Here is a 17,245-nt window from a genome sequence, read left to right as displayed (position 1 = left end):
CAAATTCTTTTACAAAGCCAAAGCTTTGAGTTAAAAAGTAATGAGAGAGAAAATATAGTTGAAGATGGTGTATAAAATCACGGTTCTCAAATTCCTTTGGAAGCCCCCTTTTTCGGTAATACCCTTGCTGTGGCCTTTGTATGTGTATGTGTTTGTTTATCCTTAAGGTGGGTCAGAAACATGGATTACTGCTTCCCCTTCAGTATTTAATTTGAAAATGTTTTCATCTACTTTTCACTATCAAGCTAAACTTTAATTTCAGTTATCTCTAGTACTTTTTATCCTGAAGAATGCTGCAGCAGTTTGGGGTGGTTGTACTTTCAGATTCGTCACCCACTCATGAAGTGCATATTGTCAAGCCAGGGTTTAGACCAGTAGTGTTCTCCACACCTTGTCTTCCCTTTAATTTTTTTTTTTTTGGGGGGGGGGTACACCAAGTTCAATCATCTGTTTTTATACACATATTCCCGTATTCCCTCCCTTCCTTGACTCCCCCCGCCTCGAGTTCCCTTTAATTTTAATGGCAGAAAAATCAAGAATACTTTGCCACTTAGTGGTCTTACGGACATTTGATGACTATTTTCAGATCTTGCCTTACAAGTAAATATAGCTATTCTGAATAACACGTTTAGATGCCACCTTAGATTACTTGCTGAAACAAGTTTGGGAAGTTTTGCCACATTACTGCAATCTTATGTGACAGAGAGAGAGAATGAATTCTATTTTTATATTTATTTAATATTCTTGACCATATGGAAATTAGCTTGTGTTTGCTTTGTTCATGAAAGTTATGCTTTTATTGAAATTACTATTAGAAATCAAATCAATCTTTGCTGAGCCCTGGGTATTTAACTTTTGTGGTTTTGGTGTTTTGTAAGTGTTAATAATGAAATGTAGTAATAATGTGCCTTACACAGAGAGGAAGGAAAATTGCTACTTTTTGATGTGTCCCATCAAATGCAGGTTATTATCCTCTTTTATAATTAAATGCTATTTTAAAAGTGGTTTGTGGCTGTTTGTGTTTGCAGGATCGCCCCAGGACTTTTGACATGCACTCACTGGAGAGTTCACTCATTGACATAATGAGAGCTGAAAATGATTCGATTAAAGGTAATTTTGCAAATGTAACTATTTGATGTTAGTAAATAGTTAAAATGTGTGTTATCTGTGTAACATGATAAGCAATATGGCAAATATTATAGATTCATATTTTATAGCCAGTCATTTCCGGCAATTTTACACATGTAAAAATCAAGCATATTTGATGGACATCCACTGTAAGCCCGTCACAGTACCAATTAAGGGACCTGCCCACTAGAGTATTAATTGCTAAGGGAGGGCAGTTAACTGGAAAGATGGGAACCATACTCCTCATTTTTTTTTTTGTCTCTCAGGCAAAACCTGCTTAGTGCTGCTAACCTGTATGTCTGTTCACCAATGTCAGTGACTGTACACTAGGAGGAGTTCAAATGTTGATAGATTTTTTGGCCTAGTTTCATGTTTTTTAAAACGGCCAACAGTTTCAGAGTTAAAATGAAGTTTTGTAGTTGTTGAAATACTTTTACTGTATTATGTTAAAAAAAAATAGTGCTATTCCCACTTGGATTCTGGTCTCAATTCTTTTACCTTGAATAAGATTGCAGTTTGACTAGGCCTCAATTTCTTCATCTTTAATAGGGGACTTAGAGCCACTCTTTTAATAAGGGACTTAATAATGGTGAGCTTTAAAAATACAGGTGCCTGGGCGCCATCCCAGGTGTGGGGTAGGGCTCATGATATTTTTTAATGTCTCAGGTAATGTTCATGTGTAGCCAGAGTTGAGCGTGACCAGATTAGATGTTCTCTAAGGGCCATTCTAGCTCTGATTTTGTGAAGACTACCCTGCAAAATAAAATATTTTTCTGCAAAAAATCTCATCTTACCAGACTGAAGAGTTTTTTTTGTTTTGTTTTGTTTTTAGTTTTTTTTTTAAGACTTTTGGGTTGTTTGAGATATTTGCTCCTGTCACTTAAGTTGTTCATTTGTTCGTTCACTCACTCACTCACTCACTCACTCACGCATTCATTCATTCAGTGTTTCTGAGCCTACTTTGTGCCAATACAGCTTTGCACTGGGATCAAAGGTGGACAGGAGCCTGTGGCTTCACGCGGTAACCAGTTTGGCCTAGTTTTCCTTTGAGTTTGGTTTCTCATATTACTGATGCAGTAAAAGTATTTTTCAGCAGACCTATAATGGTAAATTTGTTCATGAGGAATTTTTTTGAGGTCTGGGGAGATGAAGAATAAGATGTGAAAAAATATGCCTCCATCTGAGGAACTAACTTTGAAATAGGATTATTTTGAAGGTCTTTGCTGAATTCCTCAGGGAATTCTGATGGCCTCTAATCTGGTTGCATACTTTGTTTCTGAAGAAAGATGATCTCTCAGAATTGGCTTTTATTTTTTGTCACTTCTTAGCACTCTGACTTTGGCTAGTCCTTCAGCCTCTTCGACCCTTTGTTTTCCCATCAGGAAAATGAGAGTCTAAGGCCCTTTCTAACACCAGAAAAACTGCACACTTTAAAATAAAGTAGCTGAAGGAGAAATCTGAATAAAGTCTGTGGCTTGTACAGTCTCACTTGCCTGGTTTTGTACTATAGTTATGTAAGGTGTTCCCAGTTCCCAGTTCATTGAGAAGACAATAAATGGTATCACTTATTACTAAACATCTATTAACTCTGTTTTCGTGTTTATCAAATGAGAAAACCAGTTTCAATATAAGTGCCAAGGTGACTTAAGCATATTAAATGAACTTTGTGTATTTTTTCCTTCTAAGAGCAGTAAGGAATTCACAGATGAGTTCATGGTCCTAAAATGCTAGACTATAGTTATGCTTGATTTTTTTTTTTTTTAAACCACGATGATGAACTTTATACCATCGTAGTCTATTGCAATGCAGTTTTGCTCAGGGGAATACTTTATTTCTTGTCAAACTCTCCTCTGATTTAGAGCGCTGTTTTAGGAAAACTATGTTTGATTTTAATAGTGGTTCTGTTGTGAAATTTTGTTTAAAGGTGATAATAAGAGTTGAATATCTTAAAAAAACCTAACACATTGTCCTTTTCAAGTAGGTGTATAAAACTGCCTATCCATTTTGAAAATGAATAAATAGCCTTTTCATGTGCTCTGCTTCCTTAGAAATAGATAAAACAGAAAATGGGCATTATTTCTATGAGGCTAGTATAGAATAATACGCCTTTCAGAAAAAAAAGTATAAAAATGCAGTTAAGAGAATTAACTTGAAAATTGTTTTTAAAAAACTATCATATGGAGGCAGATTTTATACTTGGGATCAGTTCATCTTAAAAATAATTTTATAAAAAATATTACAAATGACTTCATTTATTTTTACTTTCATTTGCAATTCCTTATAGATATGTGCTTTGTGTGTATGTGTTTCAATAATAAAGCCTAAAATTGATACAAGACCTGTCAATTGAATAAATTGGTAAGGCTGTATTATTTACTTAAATTAAAAAAAAAACAAACCCAAATTGAATTTGCCTTTTCATTTTGGGGAAAAAAAAAACTCCCTTAATGAAGTGGGTTTAAAATTTTATTTTTGCCATCAACAGACAAGATGTTAATATGCCTAGGAGCTTCCAAATATAATTTCTGAGTTTTTTTAATGAATGTGCTGTTGATTCCAGTTGGCTTATTTAGCAACCTTTTTTTTTTTTAAAGAAATGTGCAAATGGAATAGCTAGATAGCTAGCCTTCATTTCACAATTTATATTAGCTTTTTTTTTTTAAACAGTTCATTTAAAAATAGTTTTTCTAAGAATTTTAAGGCTTCTATCATTTTTTCCATGTACGGAGGTTTACCTCTTTGAGAGGAAAAGGGTCCTCCCTCTGCCTTATCTCCATGTCCTTTCACTGATCAGCTGGCATGTCTGTATGTTATTTTTACCCACGAAATTATGTATTGCCTTCTCCATAACCAACGCCAGTGACAGTCTGCAGCAGTTCTTCCCCAGAGACCGATTTCATTTTCCTCCCTGCACACCCAGTCTCATAAGCTAAGAGCCTGTTCTGTAGACCAGTTTTTGAATTTTGATCTCCCAAGATGGCACCTTGTGCATTGCTACAACAATTATCAGGCTTATCAAGTATTTTCTTCACCTGGACAGGAAAATCTTTTACTATTGTAGATGCTGAGATGCTTATTTGGGAAATATTGTATCTTCCTGTTATTTGTGTTTTTTCTCGCCTGTGAAATTGGTACTTATTGTTTAGAAATGGAGTAGCATGAAATAGATTAAAACCATGTGCGAGTGCATCTGTTTTCAGCCTTCTGAAGCATAGTTTGGATACAGTGAAATAAAGATTCATGAAGTGGTGTTACATTCAGTGTACAGTAGGAGAGACCTCTGGAAATTAAGGAGCCTTTTTTTTCTTTCCTGTGTGTGAAGGAATATAGGTATAAATCAAGAAGTAGTAGTTTATGGAATGCAAGCAGAGGGAGACAGCACTGGAATAAAGAGACAAAAACTAGTATTTGAAAATTATCAGACTTCAGACAGAGTAGAACAATTCACAGTTTCATAATAGTGGTTGAGTGTTTTAAATCCTATATATGAAAACAATTTAATATCCATTTGCCTCATTTCACTAGAAAGCCAAATGAGACAGCAAAATTATTGAGAGAACAAAGGCAATCTGTAACTTGTCAAAACATTATATAGTTGTTCTTCAGATATTAACTAAATTATGAGTCAGAATATCATTTTATTTTTCCTCAGAATACTGTGAAATTGGAGTCTTTCGCTCTTCATATTGTTATAGAACATATCTTGCTTCCAGTTTTTGGAAGGGGGAGCTCAACCTATCTACCCCAATCCCTCTGAGTTTCAGGCATTTTAAGTACTTAATTTGCATGTAAGCAATGATGATTGCATTCAGAAATGCAGGTTGTTTAAAGTGCCAGTCTTTTACATATTCCCTTGCTGCCCAAGAAACCTACTGCACATGTCGAGTAAGTAGTGGGAATGTGTTGTACAGTTAGACCTTACTGCCTCACTTGCTTCACGCATTAATTTAATAAGAACTGATTTTAAGAGCTGGACCTACTCCAAAAATGCTATGCATTTAATTCCTGACTGCTGAAGGTACTGGGACCTTGCATTTTAAAATACTTATGAGATTTTTTTTCTTTATCTACACATTAAATTAGGGGGCCCTCCCCCCACTATTTTTCATGGCTGTGAATTTGAAACAAATGCTTAAACGAGTGGGCAAGTGATGATTCCATCTGTGCCTCTTTTCTTTGTTGCTAAGCAAAAGCATTTATAATAATCTCTCTAGAAGAAAATCATGAAACTCAGTTGAAAGTTTAGTACACAAAGCCGGTTTTGTTAATTTTGTAGATTTTTTTATGTCGCTGTGGGAGAGCGTGACTGTTGGGATAATTATTTAAATTCTTTATCTTTATAGTAGGAGAAGGAATAAAATTAGTGCTGCTTTAAAAAGATATCAAAATAGCCAGAAAACCTTCAATTTTCTTTTGATCCAGAATTCTTTTAATATTCCTATACTCCCAATTGCAGTCACTTAGTTCTGTATTTTCAAGAACAGTTATTTTATATATATACGGATACAGATGTCTCGAACAGATATTGTATACTGACTTTACGTACACTGAGATAGCTCTGGACACCTTCCATGAGAGCTGCTGAAAACAGGACTAAATTTAATATCATTCAGTTATAAATTTGAGTTTCAGAGTAAATACAGCTTTAAAAAAACAAAAGGGACTTTTACAAAGTAAGTTCTGTAGCTATAATATTAAAATGATTTATTTGAAACAGTGGCGGGGGAATATAATTTCTTCCACTGTTTGACCTTTTTCTATTTAAGTCAGTTTGCCTGTGGCAATTTGAGGAAAGACAACTATGCACTACTGTGCACCCCACTCCCCAGTCACCTTTTTAAAGGATTAGGTGGACATTTTTCTTCAAGGGATATTTAATGGGGCATGATACAAAGTACCATAAAGAAGACACAGATAATGCAGAATGGCAAAATTTTACTTGGATTCGTAATCAAATTTCTCCTCCCTCGCAAATTACCATTATGTGGTATCAAATGTCTTCCGGTGAACTGGGGTATCTTTAAGTATTACAAGTCTTGAAGATCCAGAGTCTTGAGGCAGCTGCCCTGTAAACCTGTCTGGAGCCTTCCTGAAATCGGCTGGTTCTTTCCTGCTCTGTATGGATGATACCAAGTAATTCAAAGCAACATAGCAGGGGAGTGCCTGAGGTCTCTGGGGAGTAGAAAATTGCCTTACTCCTAGAAGCTTCATAAATAATGGAGAAAGGCACACAGCAAAGAGTACAGTTTATAAACTTGGCTACAGTGAACTTCGCGAGTGGCTGTTTAGAAGTGAAGTGGTTTCCTCTCCTTCGGCACTCTCCCTTTCCTGACTGCTGAAATGGAACATCCTAAATTGTCTTTCTCTTTTGCTTGGTTTAGTTGTGCCGGTAGGATGGGACCTGGGCTTCTGTGTTGAGGTAACTTCCTTTGTGAGGAAGAAGGGGACAGAGTGGTGGGGCACGATTTTCTTTGTATTACTGGTGCAGGGTGTGTTCTTAATTTGGACCCACTGTCTTCTTTCTGGTTTACTGTTTGGTCAGGATTTTTATAATTCCTCATAGCACAGTGTAGGCAGAGTTTACAAAGGTGTGGGTTTCAAATTATGTGACTCTACTTTTCCAGGTTGAGGATTGCTCTTGTCTTGGGTTTTGTTTTATTTTGTTTTAAATTTTTCAAGGGGAGGAGGGGAAAGGGAAATGCCCAGGATAACAAAATGTGATGTTTGTGAACACTGACGTGCTCGTGGCCTTGGATTGACGTCTTCCTTACTCTAGCCTCTGAACTGAAACCAACTCGGTTCGTACTAAATGCTCCTTGTGCCTTGGCCAGAGCCTCATCTGCCCGATTTTTTAGATATATGTGGTGCTAAGTACAAAGTAGCGATCCCCTGTCCTCTGCCCTCCACGTGTTTGTGATAGCATATTGACCCTTGTTCTTATTTATTCTGAAAACCGTATAAGCAGTTGTCACAAAGGGGGAATTTGTCTTATGTCATCCGTGATGTGGGTCCGTAATTACTCAAGCAGTTCCCTTATCTTAATCCTGACCATTGAGCACAAAGAGCCTTACTTGAGTCCATGAAAATTGAGTAGGCATCTTAAAACATTGTTGCAACTCTGCTTTTACCTGGGTGAGAGGTGAGGGTAAATGGGGTAGGGGGTGGGGGGCAAAGGGGAGAATGACAGTAAACTTTTTATGTTATTAGAAGGTTGAAGAGCTTCTGTCAAAGATGCTTTTAACTCATTAACTTTTTTTTTTTTCTTTACAACTGTATTAAGGCTCACATACTTTATGGCTGTTGTAACTTAATTTTGTTAGATTCAGGGCAGGAATTGGTAAAGGAATAAATGATATGTGACAGTTAACACAGAAATATCAAATCAAAAAACAAGCAGCAATCAGGTAGCAAATTAGCGAGTGTTTTTCTGCAACCTGTACATTTTCACACTATGTGTTGTGTACAACTTAGTAACTATAGGTATTACCGTATGGACAGACAATAACTATTATTTTCCATTCAGAAATGAAATCTGAACAACATTTAAGTTAGTAAGGCTTTCAGATTTTTGTCAACAGTTTGTTAGTTTCAAATATCAGGGACTTCCCTACATTATAAAAAGGTAGAAGGAGGGCCAGAACATTTATAGAGATCCATTTTGCTCATGTACCATGTCCAAATGAATAATAGTATGTTGTACATTTTGATAGTCACTTATTGTTTTTCTGTTTTTTCCGTCTGTATTATAAAATTCTGTAGAGGGGTGACTTGCTGCTTCATTTCCTGACAGCTACTAGAGCAGCCCTATATGCTAATAACCTGCATAATGAAAGCCCTTTTGATTATGGAGTAATACAATGGGGAGTTGCCTGTGACCGTCTTAAGACTTTCCTTAATCCTGTTATATAATCCTGGAATATGTTATTTGCTGACCTTAAGGGAGGGGAAGCAATGCCACCTGATTCATAGCTGTCATAAAAATATCCAAGATCCTCTCTGCATTCAGTTTAACAACAGGAAGCAGAACAGATGCACAATTGTGCCACAGAATGATTTCTTCCTGACCCATGTGGAATTTCTACCTGAATATTGTAAGCAGTTGATTCACTTATCAGCTGTGTATACCTGATTTGTGAATTTCTTTATTCACTACTCCTTATTTTTTTCCCCTCATGTTGCCACTCTTTTCGCTACCAAAGTTACAGGAGGGAAAAAAAAAATTGATGAATTTGTTGCTGTTCAGCGGTAAAAATTTGCAAAAGGAATACCTTTAGCTAGTTTTAAACAGGATAACTACTTTTTGAATCAGAGACGGAGATGGCCAGGCTGCCTCTGGGCTTCATTATTTTGTCTGATAGACTGAGTCTGAATGCAGTACCACACCAGTGTACCCTGTTATAAAAGCAAAGCTTTGTTTTATTCTGGGTATTACCTGGTAACCAGTCAATTAAGAACATTAGTGGAACTCTGAGGGGAAAGCAGTTCCATAATCTCTTTGGAATCCAGTTGGGCTGATGCCATTTGCTATACATTGGGAAAGAGAAGGAGGAATCAACCAATTAGGGGACCCTTTTTCAGTTCTTGAGAAACCAACACTAAAGTGCAGATCTTCATTCCGAAGAGCAGCCATGATTAATTAGTGTTAATTAGTGTAAAGAATCTAAAAAAGAAAAAAAAATCTAACTGCTGCTGGCGGTAATATTCCAAATAATAAATGTCTGGCATGGTTAAGTAAATGGAGATATTTAAATCGGCCACTTGATCTCTTTACTGCAAATGAACAGAAGTTGTTAGCTTATAACAGGCTTTCCCAAATTGTAAGAAATAAAGAGACTCATTTAGGAGTGAGTCTTAATGACCTGGTTTTGCCATTAGCAGTTACATGGTTTAAGTTGGTCACTCCCCTCTAGATCTTGGTTTCTTCACCTATAGTAGGAAATGGAGAGATTCAATTTAGTGATCTTTAAATTGCTGTCAGCAATTCCACACAGTCTCTCTGGCATGGTATTTCTCAGTGATAAAGTTGAAGGTTTTTATAGTTTGATGACAGAAAGTAGCATATGGATTTCATGTGAATTGGGCTGTGGCAGCATTTAATACTGAGTAGCTTGTAAGAAGGGATAGAACCAGAAATCAGATTTATTCTTTCTAGACTGCATTTCTTTTTTGAGATAAGCCTGAAAATATTGTGTTTAAAGTTGACTTTATGTAATGTTTCTGTTCTCAATTTGTGGACCCTGGGCGTCTTCAGCCATGGGAATTATTTGATGGGGTCTAGGAACCTAGTAGAACCAAGCATCCCAGTTAGATGATAGATTTGTCATGTATGTGTTGCATGATTATCGTCTAAAAGCATGTGGATGCTGATGTAATACAATGAAAATACACTTAAAGGTGTTGCTGAATTCACAGTGGCCTTTTATTATTAAGAGTTTTTGTTGTGGTTGTTTCACTTGCAGTATCCACTGGAGTGGGGCTTGAGGGCTTCAGTTGTTACGGTAGGGAGCCTCTGTGAAATGTTTTGATTGAAATAGGTCTTAATAATTATGAAAGGTTATGAAGCACTGCTGTAGAGAACTTCTCTAATTGCTTTGCTTTAAACTCCTGCCATTAGAATGTTCCCCATTACCAAAAAGCACATACCAAAAATGGAATTTGATAGAGGAAATTGTGAGGATGAGGACAGAGGATTGAGGAGTCACTTACTCCATCCTAGATTATCATCTCCACCAAATAACATTTTGGAACGTTGTCTCTGGCATCTGAAGCCATCTTTTTGCCTTTTGAGACACGGCTAGGAGTGTGGACCGTTCAAGCTACATCTGGCACAGTGCCGGGGGGTAGGGGAAGCCCTGTGGCAAGAGGGGTGCATCCTGGATTGGGGTAACATGGCAGCGCTTGTTAGGAGGGGGAGATGGCCTTCTTCAAGTCACATGGTTTGGAAGTACCTTATATTTTAGCTTCTGCTTATATTCCAACTCCACACATATTTGAGTGTATTCCATATACCGGATAGTAGTAGACCACAGGACACATTTGATGCTGGTCTACATATTTCTTTTCTGAGGTGGACCTGGACGTTTTGGGTAGGAAGCAGTGTTAACAGCCATTTTCAAGTGAAAGGGCAGTTGCTTCTGATAGCATTTCTCTGACTTTTAGTCTTTGTCCCTTCTGAGAATTATTTCTCACTTATATACGTATGATAACCTTCCATGTGAGTTTTGTAGTCTCCGATTTACAGTTGAAGAAACTGCAGTTCAGAGAGATACAACAGCTTTTGTAAAGTCACTCAACTAACTGGTGCCTAGAGAACCAAGATAGGAACACATAGCCTCTGGCTTCTGGTTCAGTAGCTTAGGTGTTTACTGTGTAGCACTCGTGAGGGAAACAAACTTTTGAACAGTTTGTTTTAGTATACTTTAAACAGAGAGCAGGCATTCAGGTTTCTTAATTTCTCTGCAGGAGACTGGGGACAGAGTTTAAAATCTGTATTTTATCATAATCTTCTGTAAAAGATTCAGATCTCACACCTGCTGATTTCTTATTGAAGGGTGCTGTTGGAGGGTGGAGGTCAAAATAGAATCACTGAGGGAACTTTTCCAAGCTGGCTTATTCTTTTCGCTGATTCTGATTCACCAGGTCTGTCATGAGACTTAAGCATATGTATCGTGGAAGTGATTCAGATAGACTGCTCTCCCTCCTCACCCCCACCCGCACTCCATTGGAGAACCACTTTGGATATGTAGCTAAAGTCTAAAGCTATGCGAGGCCATTCAGAAAACAAATAAATATCAAGCACTATTTTAGGCTGTTGGGATATATCAGGAAATGAAAACTAAGACTCTAGGCCTCATGCGGCTTATCCTCCAAATAATTTGCAGATATCTTTGAACAGCCCGTTGTTTAGTTTTGAAGGCTAATTAATAAGAGGAAGACTCAGTGCCTTTGGTATTGCTAAAGGAAGGTAAGAACTGACCCTTTGAGAAATAACAAAAGATGAAATTAGGTATGAAATTCAAGTGCATTCTGTGTTAAGGTTCAATAAAGTCATCAGAATTTACATTAAGTGATTAGGGTTGATGACAGGTGTGTATGCCGAAAGCCAACTACTGACTTTGCTGATTGCTTTTTGGGGTTGGGACTTCAGTAACCAGTGTTAGGAATGGTTTATCTCGTCTCTAAAGTTCTCAGTCATTTGCAAGCAACTTACTTTATAGTACCTAGGGATTTCATAAGTTTGTCTTATCTTTTTCATGTCAGTACAGAAAGCCATTTTCTCAAAATCATCTTTACCTTCTGGCCAGTTCTACAATTATTTATATTTATTCACTGGTTCTTTTAAAATGTGTCTCTTATAACACGTTTCTTTTAATCAACCTTTTTGCAAGGTAGGAGAATTTTAATTTACTGCCTTGGCTTTATTTCTGGGTTACTTAAAGCTATCCTAGTATCCATTGGTCTGTTTTTCCACTTTTCTTTTCATTGTATTATCTCTCTCTCTTTTTTTTTTTTTGTTAACCGGCTTTGGCTGGTTTATTTTGGATAAAAACTATGCCTTTTTTTAAAGCTTGAAAAATTGCCATTAATCACTGGTATCATAACATCCTCTTAAGGCAAGTTATCTTTTGCTCTGTCCTCTAAATGTAGCATCCAGAGTCAGAAGGCCTCTGGCAGGGATAAAAATAGCCTTCCTGCTTGCTGGTTTGTTGTTAGGTTTACTGGCAGTAGGAAATCTTTTGAATTCCTTAATTGGGTCAGCTCTTTGCTAGTTAGTGTCTCTCCAGACATTCCCTTCTGCCTGAAATTCTTAGATGCGTTTAGATTTTCCACCTTTGCACCTGCCCTGAGTGATAGTCAAAGCAGTCTTTCTTTTATTATGAAACCTTCTTCAATCTGTAGAAACATAGCCCATTGACTTTACTTATCTTACAGGTACATGTTATTTTCTTTTTTCTTTTTCTTTTTTTTTTGGCCACTATACATTCTGGTTTTCAGCTATCATATCACAATTGAAAAATTAAATCTGAGTTATTGGCTCCTCCTTGGCTTTTATTAAAAGGAACATTTTTAAGTTGAATTTTCAGAGTTTTTATTTCCTAAAATACTTCTGTTACTTTGGCAGTTTGGCTGTCATAAAGAAAAGAGTTAGGTTTTTTCTCTTCTCTCCCTCAGAGAAGAATTGTATTCGTTTGTAACTCAGAACATTAACAAACTCTCATTTCTCTGAAGGCGAAAAATCCCCCAGATGGCCACTCCCTTCTCCAAGGTTCCAGTTTGGGTCTTATTTGCCTAAGATGAATCCTTCCTCTTTCTTTATCTCACAAGTAGAAAATTGTTGGTTATCTCTGGCTTATAAATTAGTGAGCGGAAAGGGATTAATACTTATTGAGCACGTACTCTATACTGGGGGACTTTTCTAGGCATTATGCAAAAACTGTCTCATGAATTTCTTACGTGTAAATAGAAGTATCTCTGTTTTACTTCAGAGAAACTAAGTAATTTGACCTAGCTCACAACATGGGATTGGTCCAACTCTATACTTTGCACTGCATGGTTTGTGGCAGAAAGACCACCCCAGCTGCTAGCTTTGTTCTATTCACTAATTCAACAGCTATTTATTGAGTACCTTTCTCTGCTCTAAGCTCTGGGATGCGAGACCCAAAATGTGCCCTCAAAGATTTTGTTGCCCTAGAGGAAGACAGTTTAGAAATAGGTGATTTAAATATCATATAGTAAGTGTAAAGAGTCTTGTATGGAGCCCATAGGGCTGTCTGAACCAGGGAGCAGGTGGCTTGGGCAGGGACTTCCCGTAGGGTGTGAGGCCTAAGAAAGAAGCTACCTGGACAAAAGGGTGGAGGCTTGAGTGGTGGAACACTGGGGACAGAGAGAAAGGAAGGCATTCCAGACAGAGGAAGGGACCCAGAAGCAGAAGTTAATGGGCCAGTAGTTCTGAATGTCTAGAGTACCCAGTGTGGGAAGGGAGATGGCAGTAGGAGAGATGAACCTAGAGAGGCAGGCAAGAGATATCAAGTATTTTTGACAAGCCCTGGCCTTTAAACTGAAAGTCATATCTGTCCTGGAGAGGGGTTTTGGGTAGCCTAAATAGTGTGTGTGTGTGTGTGTGTGTGTGTGTGTGTGATTTAAATGTCTCTTTTGGAGGGGGCAAGACTGTCCATCCAGTTGATGCCAGTCCCAGCTGGTGTTTCCTTCGTAATTTTGCATGGAAACGTCTTTACTGGAAGTCCGTTGTGTCACAGATGGGTCAGGGGGTAGAATAAGGTTACTGATTATGATTTGGGGAGTTACTTTTAGGTCAATGGGAGAAATTATTAAAATTGATTTTCTTTGTATCATTAAATGATAGGAAATAACGAACACTTTTTTATTAGTTCATATGAATATGTGTTCTGTGTTTGTGTAAGTATAAAGTTGGTGTTCAGAGATTGATTTTATTACACATTTCTTGGACCCTGCTTGTGTTGTCCAGGCCCCCACAGCGCCATCTTGCTGCAAGTCTCAGGCGGTGTTGGTAAAAACAGCAGATGCAGAAAGGCAGATACAGCACCTCCTTTAAAAAATTATTTATGGCAGTATAGCTTTGGCTTACTTAGATATGGACTAAATAAAATTAGCAGGAGCAGAACCAAGAGAAGCATCTCTAGTTAAACAACAACAAATAATATGTGTGTGTGTGTGTGTGTGTGTGTTAACTGTTTTAGAAATGAATGTAAGTCCGTGCTTATCCTTTCCCCATGAGAAATTTTTAACGATGTCCACCGAAAACCTCTCCCTTTTTGTTGGAGTATCTAGGTTTTTATAGTGTGAGTCAATAAAAATATTAACTCAGAATTTCATGCTTCTTGTCACTTTTTTGGACTGCATGGCTGTATTTTAGACAACCTTGCAAAGTTATCCCGTTATCATTCCTTGCCCTGTATCATGTCCCCGACAATGCTAGCATGACTGAAACAGAGAAGGTCATAGCATAAAATCTGATAGCACTGTAGAACATTTGATATTTTTCACTGCTTGTGTATTTGAAACGGAAGCATTTATTGTATCATTTCCTGCTGAATCATTAGTAGCAATAATATCTGGGTTACTTTTTAGAAAATATCTTATTTTACCTAATTTTGAAAGTAATAGATACACTTTAGAGTATTTCCTTCTAGTCTTTTCTCCTTTCATCTCATTAACTTGGTTGCTTTAGTTAGTGTCTTAAGAGAATATGATAGTACATGCTGTTCTTTTGAGTACCTCCTCCCCCTAGCAGTTCTTAGTCATTCTGGTTGGTAAATATTGGTTCTTTCCAACTCGCAAATGCCTAGCATAGAATTGCCTAGTTGGAGTCTGAATCTTTTCTGCTGTAGAATTTGGTAGTGTAGTTCCCCAGAGTCACACTGTATCAGTTGCCTATATTTGGCTAGGTTGAGTCATGTCACCAAATATAGAGTCTGTGCCTTCTGCATGATGTATGCCAGGCTTCTGGCTCCAGATGCCACAGCTGGCCTCCAGAGACGAGTGCTTTTCCTGTCATTGCGTCCCTTAAGGTTAGGACTGCTGATCTGGTAGTATTCCTTTGTATTTATAACACGATCAATACTGAGAGCCTCCAAAGATTGAATTTATCCACTAAATAGGTTCACTTGCCTGAAATACTAATGCCTTTCTTCTCCTTTGAGGAATTCAATTCTAAATGTGCCCAAACCTGAGTTATGTTTATAAATAGATGAGTTATCAAAACCCACAAACGCTGGGTTATAGTCATATTTAGATAGCTTAGTGATTTTTATTTTACTTCACTTTATTCATTTGTGAAAGGCCGGTGTTTTAAGTTCAGTGGAATGAACTTAGTTATGCTTACCTGGTGCCCAAACAGGAAACTCAAGGTATCTACGTTTTTAAAAAAAAAAAAGAAGAAGCTCTTGGGAGTTCCCTGGTGGCCTAGTAGTTAGGATTCTGGGCTCCCACTGCCGTGGCCTGGGTTCAATCCGTGGTCAGGGAACTGAGATCAGTAAGCCTGTGTGATGTGGGTGGGGGGGTGCGAAGCTCTAATTCCTAAATGGGGCTCTTAGTTAAAAGAGATTAGGAAGTTAGCCAGTAGCTGAAATGATTACATAAGAAGGTTGGCTGTTGCAGCATAGATAGAAATAAAATTTGGTGAGTTAGTATAAAAAGGGGGTTTCCTTTTTGGGAAAGGTGCCCTGGAAAAACATTTGAAAAACAAGCAAACAAAAAAAGATTTGAAGATATCCTCCATTGGAAACAAAGAAAGAGGGCCACTGTCTCAGAGGGAGGGAGGGGACTGTCAATAATCTAGCCATGGAATAGAAAATGCAAAAATGCCAGTGAAAATTGGCATCCACAGAGCAGAGAGGATATTAGAGCAGAAATGAAAGGGGTACAAGTAGAATGTGAAAGGCTTGTAGAAGACTTGAAAGTCCCATGGCACTTAAAATGGGAGCTTTCTGAAGATTTCCAGAAAGGAAGTGATAATGTATTTGCCATAATAGATGTCATGAGTGGATGACTCTAGATATTTTAATTATAGAAAGAATTTATAAAAGGATGGGGCAGGTAGGGTAGGGAAGCATTATGAAAGTTTTTTCTAAAGGTTTTTTAATGTCACTGCTAATATTTTAAAATTGAGTAAGAAAGTGTTGCTGATTGTCTAACAGAATATTACAGGTGTTTTCACTACTCAGAGGCCAGAACTGACTCCAGCCCGACAGGACTCCTATCATAAGAACAGGTCAAAAAATAAAAACAAGTATCACTTTCAGAGTTAAACTCTGAATTTTGCCAGTGATTCTTCAGTGCTCTATTGTCTTAGCTGAAGGGTAGAATTACTGTATTTAGAAGTCTAAGGATCAGAAAAAGCCTCAAAGGTTACCTCCCTTGGGGGTGGAGGGTGGCATCTCTTTAAGAGGTGTGTGTTGAGGCAGACTCTGAGAACTGAGTTAAGGGGTATTTTTGTGCCTGTCAAGTTGAAATGTTCTTATCTCTCTCTCCTTGAAAGGAAATCCAAAGGTAAGTTTCTGATAAGGTGGAACTTGATTTGTTAAACTGGGGCAGCTAGTTTGGAACTTTGTCTTTTGTAATCTTATTGTTAATTATCCTTCCTTAGTATCAAATTACAGGCTTTATAGTTCATATGGAACAACCCTTGTTTCAATGGGAATGTTAGCATTAAAAAAAAATTAGAGTATCTTAGAAATGCAAAGCATTTTCTAAACTTCAGTTAATATTGTTAAATATTTTTGTTTCTGTGTGGATTTATATCATCTTTTTAGAAAATGTTTTATGATAAAAAAAATGGTGTGAGTGATAGCCGTTAATTCATTTACTAGAGGGTTTTACAGCTCCAAGATTAATGCAAATATTCCATCCTGGAAAATCAGCTGCTAATTTGAGTTAAGTGATTCAGAAACAGTACTCTCTCCCTCCCTCCCTCCCTCCCTCCCAAGTTTTTAACAATTAAGGTCATGTTCTTGTTCCAGCATCTCAAGTCTATGCGTTTTTAAAGATACTTGTGACAGGTCATATGATTGGGGCTTGTTGTTAAAGCAGTTCAGCTGGAATTCACTGGGTTTGGATACTTGGCTTTGTATATAAGCATTAAATAACAAAGCCAATTTTCAGGAAGAAATCAAAATATCAAAATTAATTTTCACCTCCTCCTTGCCCATCTCCATCCCTACCTCTCCTCCCTAATAGGAACAAGCTGAAATTTTAAGTGGAGCAGTTAACAACTTAATTTTAAAAATCCTTGTATTTGATTTTAAATTGTAGAAAAATTAAGTTCAGATTTTGTTTCACATTAGACCCCCGAGTTTTGCATGTGGATTAATTAAAGCTATTAGCAACAGAGAACAGTTTTCTCTTTTCGTGACATGAGTTGGTTTCTGTGGAGACTATTTCAGAGAAGTAGGATTTTGAGAGATTGAAGGATAGTTGTGGTCTAAAGTTCCTTTCTGAAGAGTTGTAAATGTGTGGCTGATAGGTTGATAGGACCACATATTAGCTCTGGTTCCCACACTGTTCATTGGAACTAGGTAGAGTGTTCCTGACTTCCTAAGAAGCTTGCTCCATCCTCCAGGCAGGGGAGAACCTCTAC

The 17,245-nt window shown here is 37.5% G+C and overlaps 1 protein-coding gene across 4 annotated transcripts in view; it reads left to right on the top strand.

The window, feature by feature from the left end:
- The window catches only part of CPEB4 (cytoplasmic polyadenylation element binding protein 4), a 60,977-nt gene that overhangs the window by 18,117 nt on the left and 25,615 nt on the right, over nt 1-17,245 (top strand). For all 4 annotated transcript variants that reach the window (XM_057728838.1, XM_057728857.1, XM_057728849.1 and 1 more), the window contains exon 2: nt 1,029-1,110. In XM_057728838.1, the coding sequence (XP_057584821.1) occupies nt 1,029-1,110 (82 nt within the window). The remainder of the gene's footprint in view (nt 1-1,028; nt 1,111-17,245) is intronic.

This window comes from Hippopotamus amphibius, chromosome 1, assembly GCF_030028045.1.
Source record: "Hippopotamus amphibius kiboko isolate mHipAmp2 chromosome 1, mHipAmp2.hap2, whole genome shotgun sequence".
In the NCBI taxonomy this organism is placed as follows: Eukaryota; Metazoa; Chordata; class Mammalia; order Artiodactyla; family Hippopotamidae; genus Hippopotamus; species Hippopotamus amphibius.
Note: the sequence above shows the minus strand (reverse complement) of the source record. Positions and strands in the feature narration are given on the sequence as shown.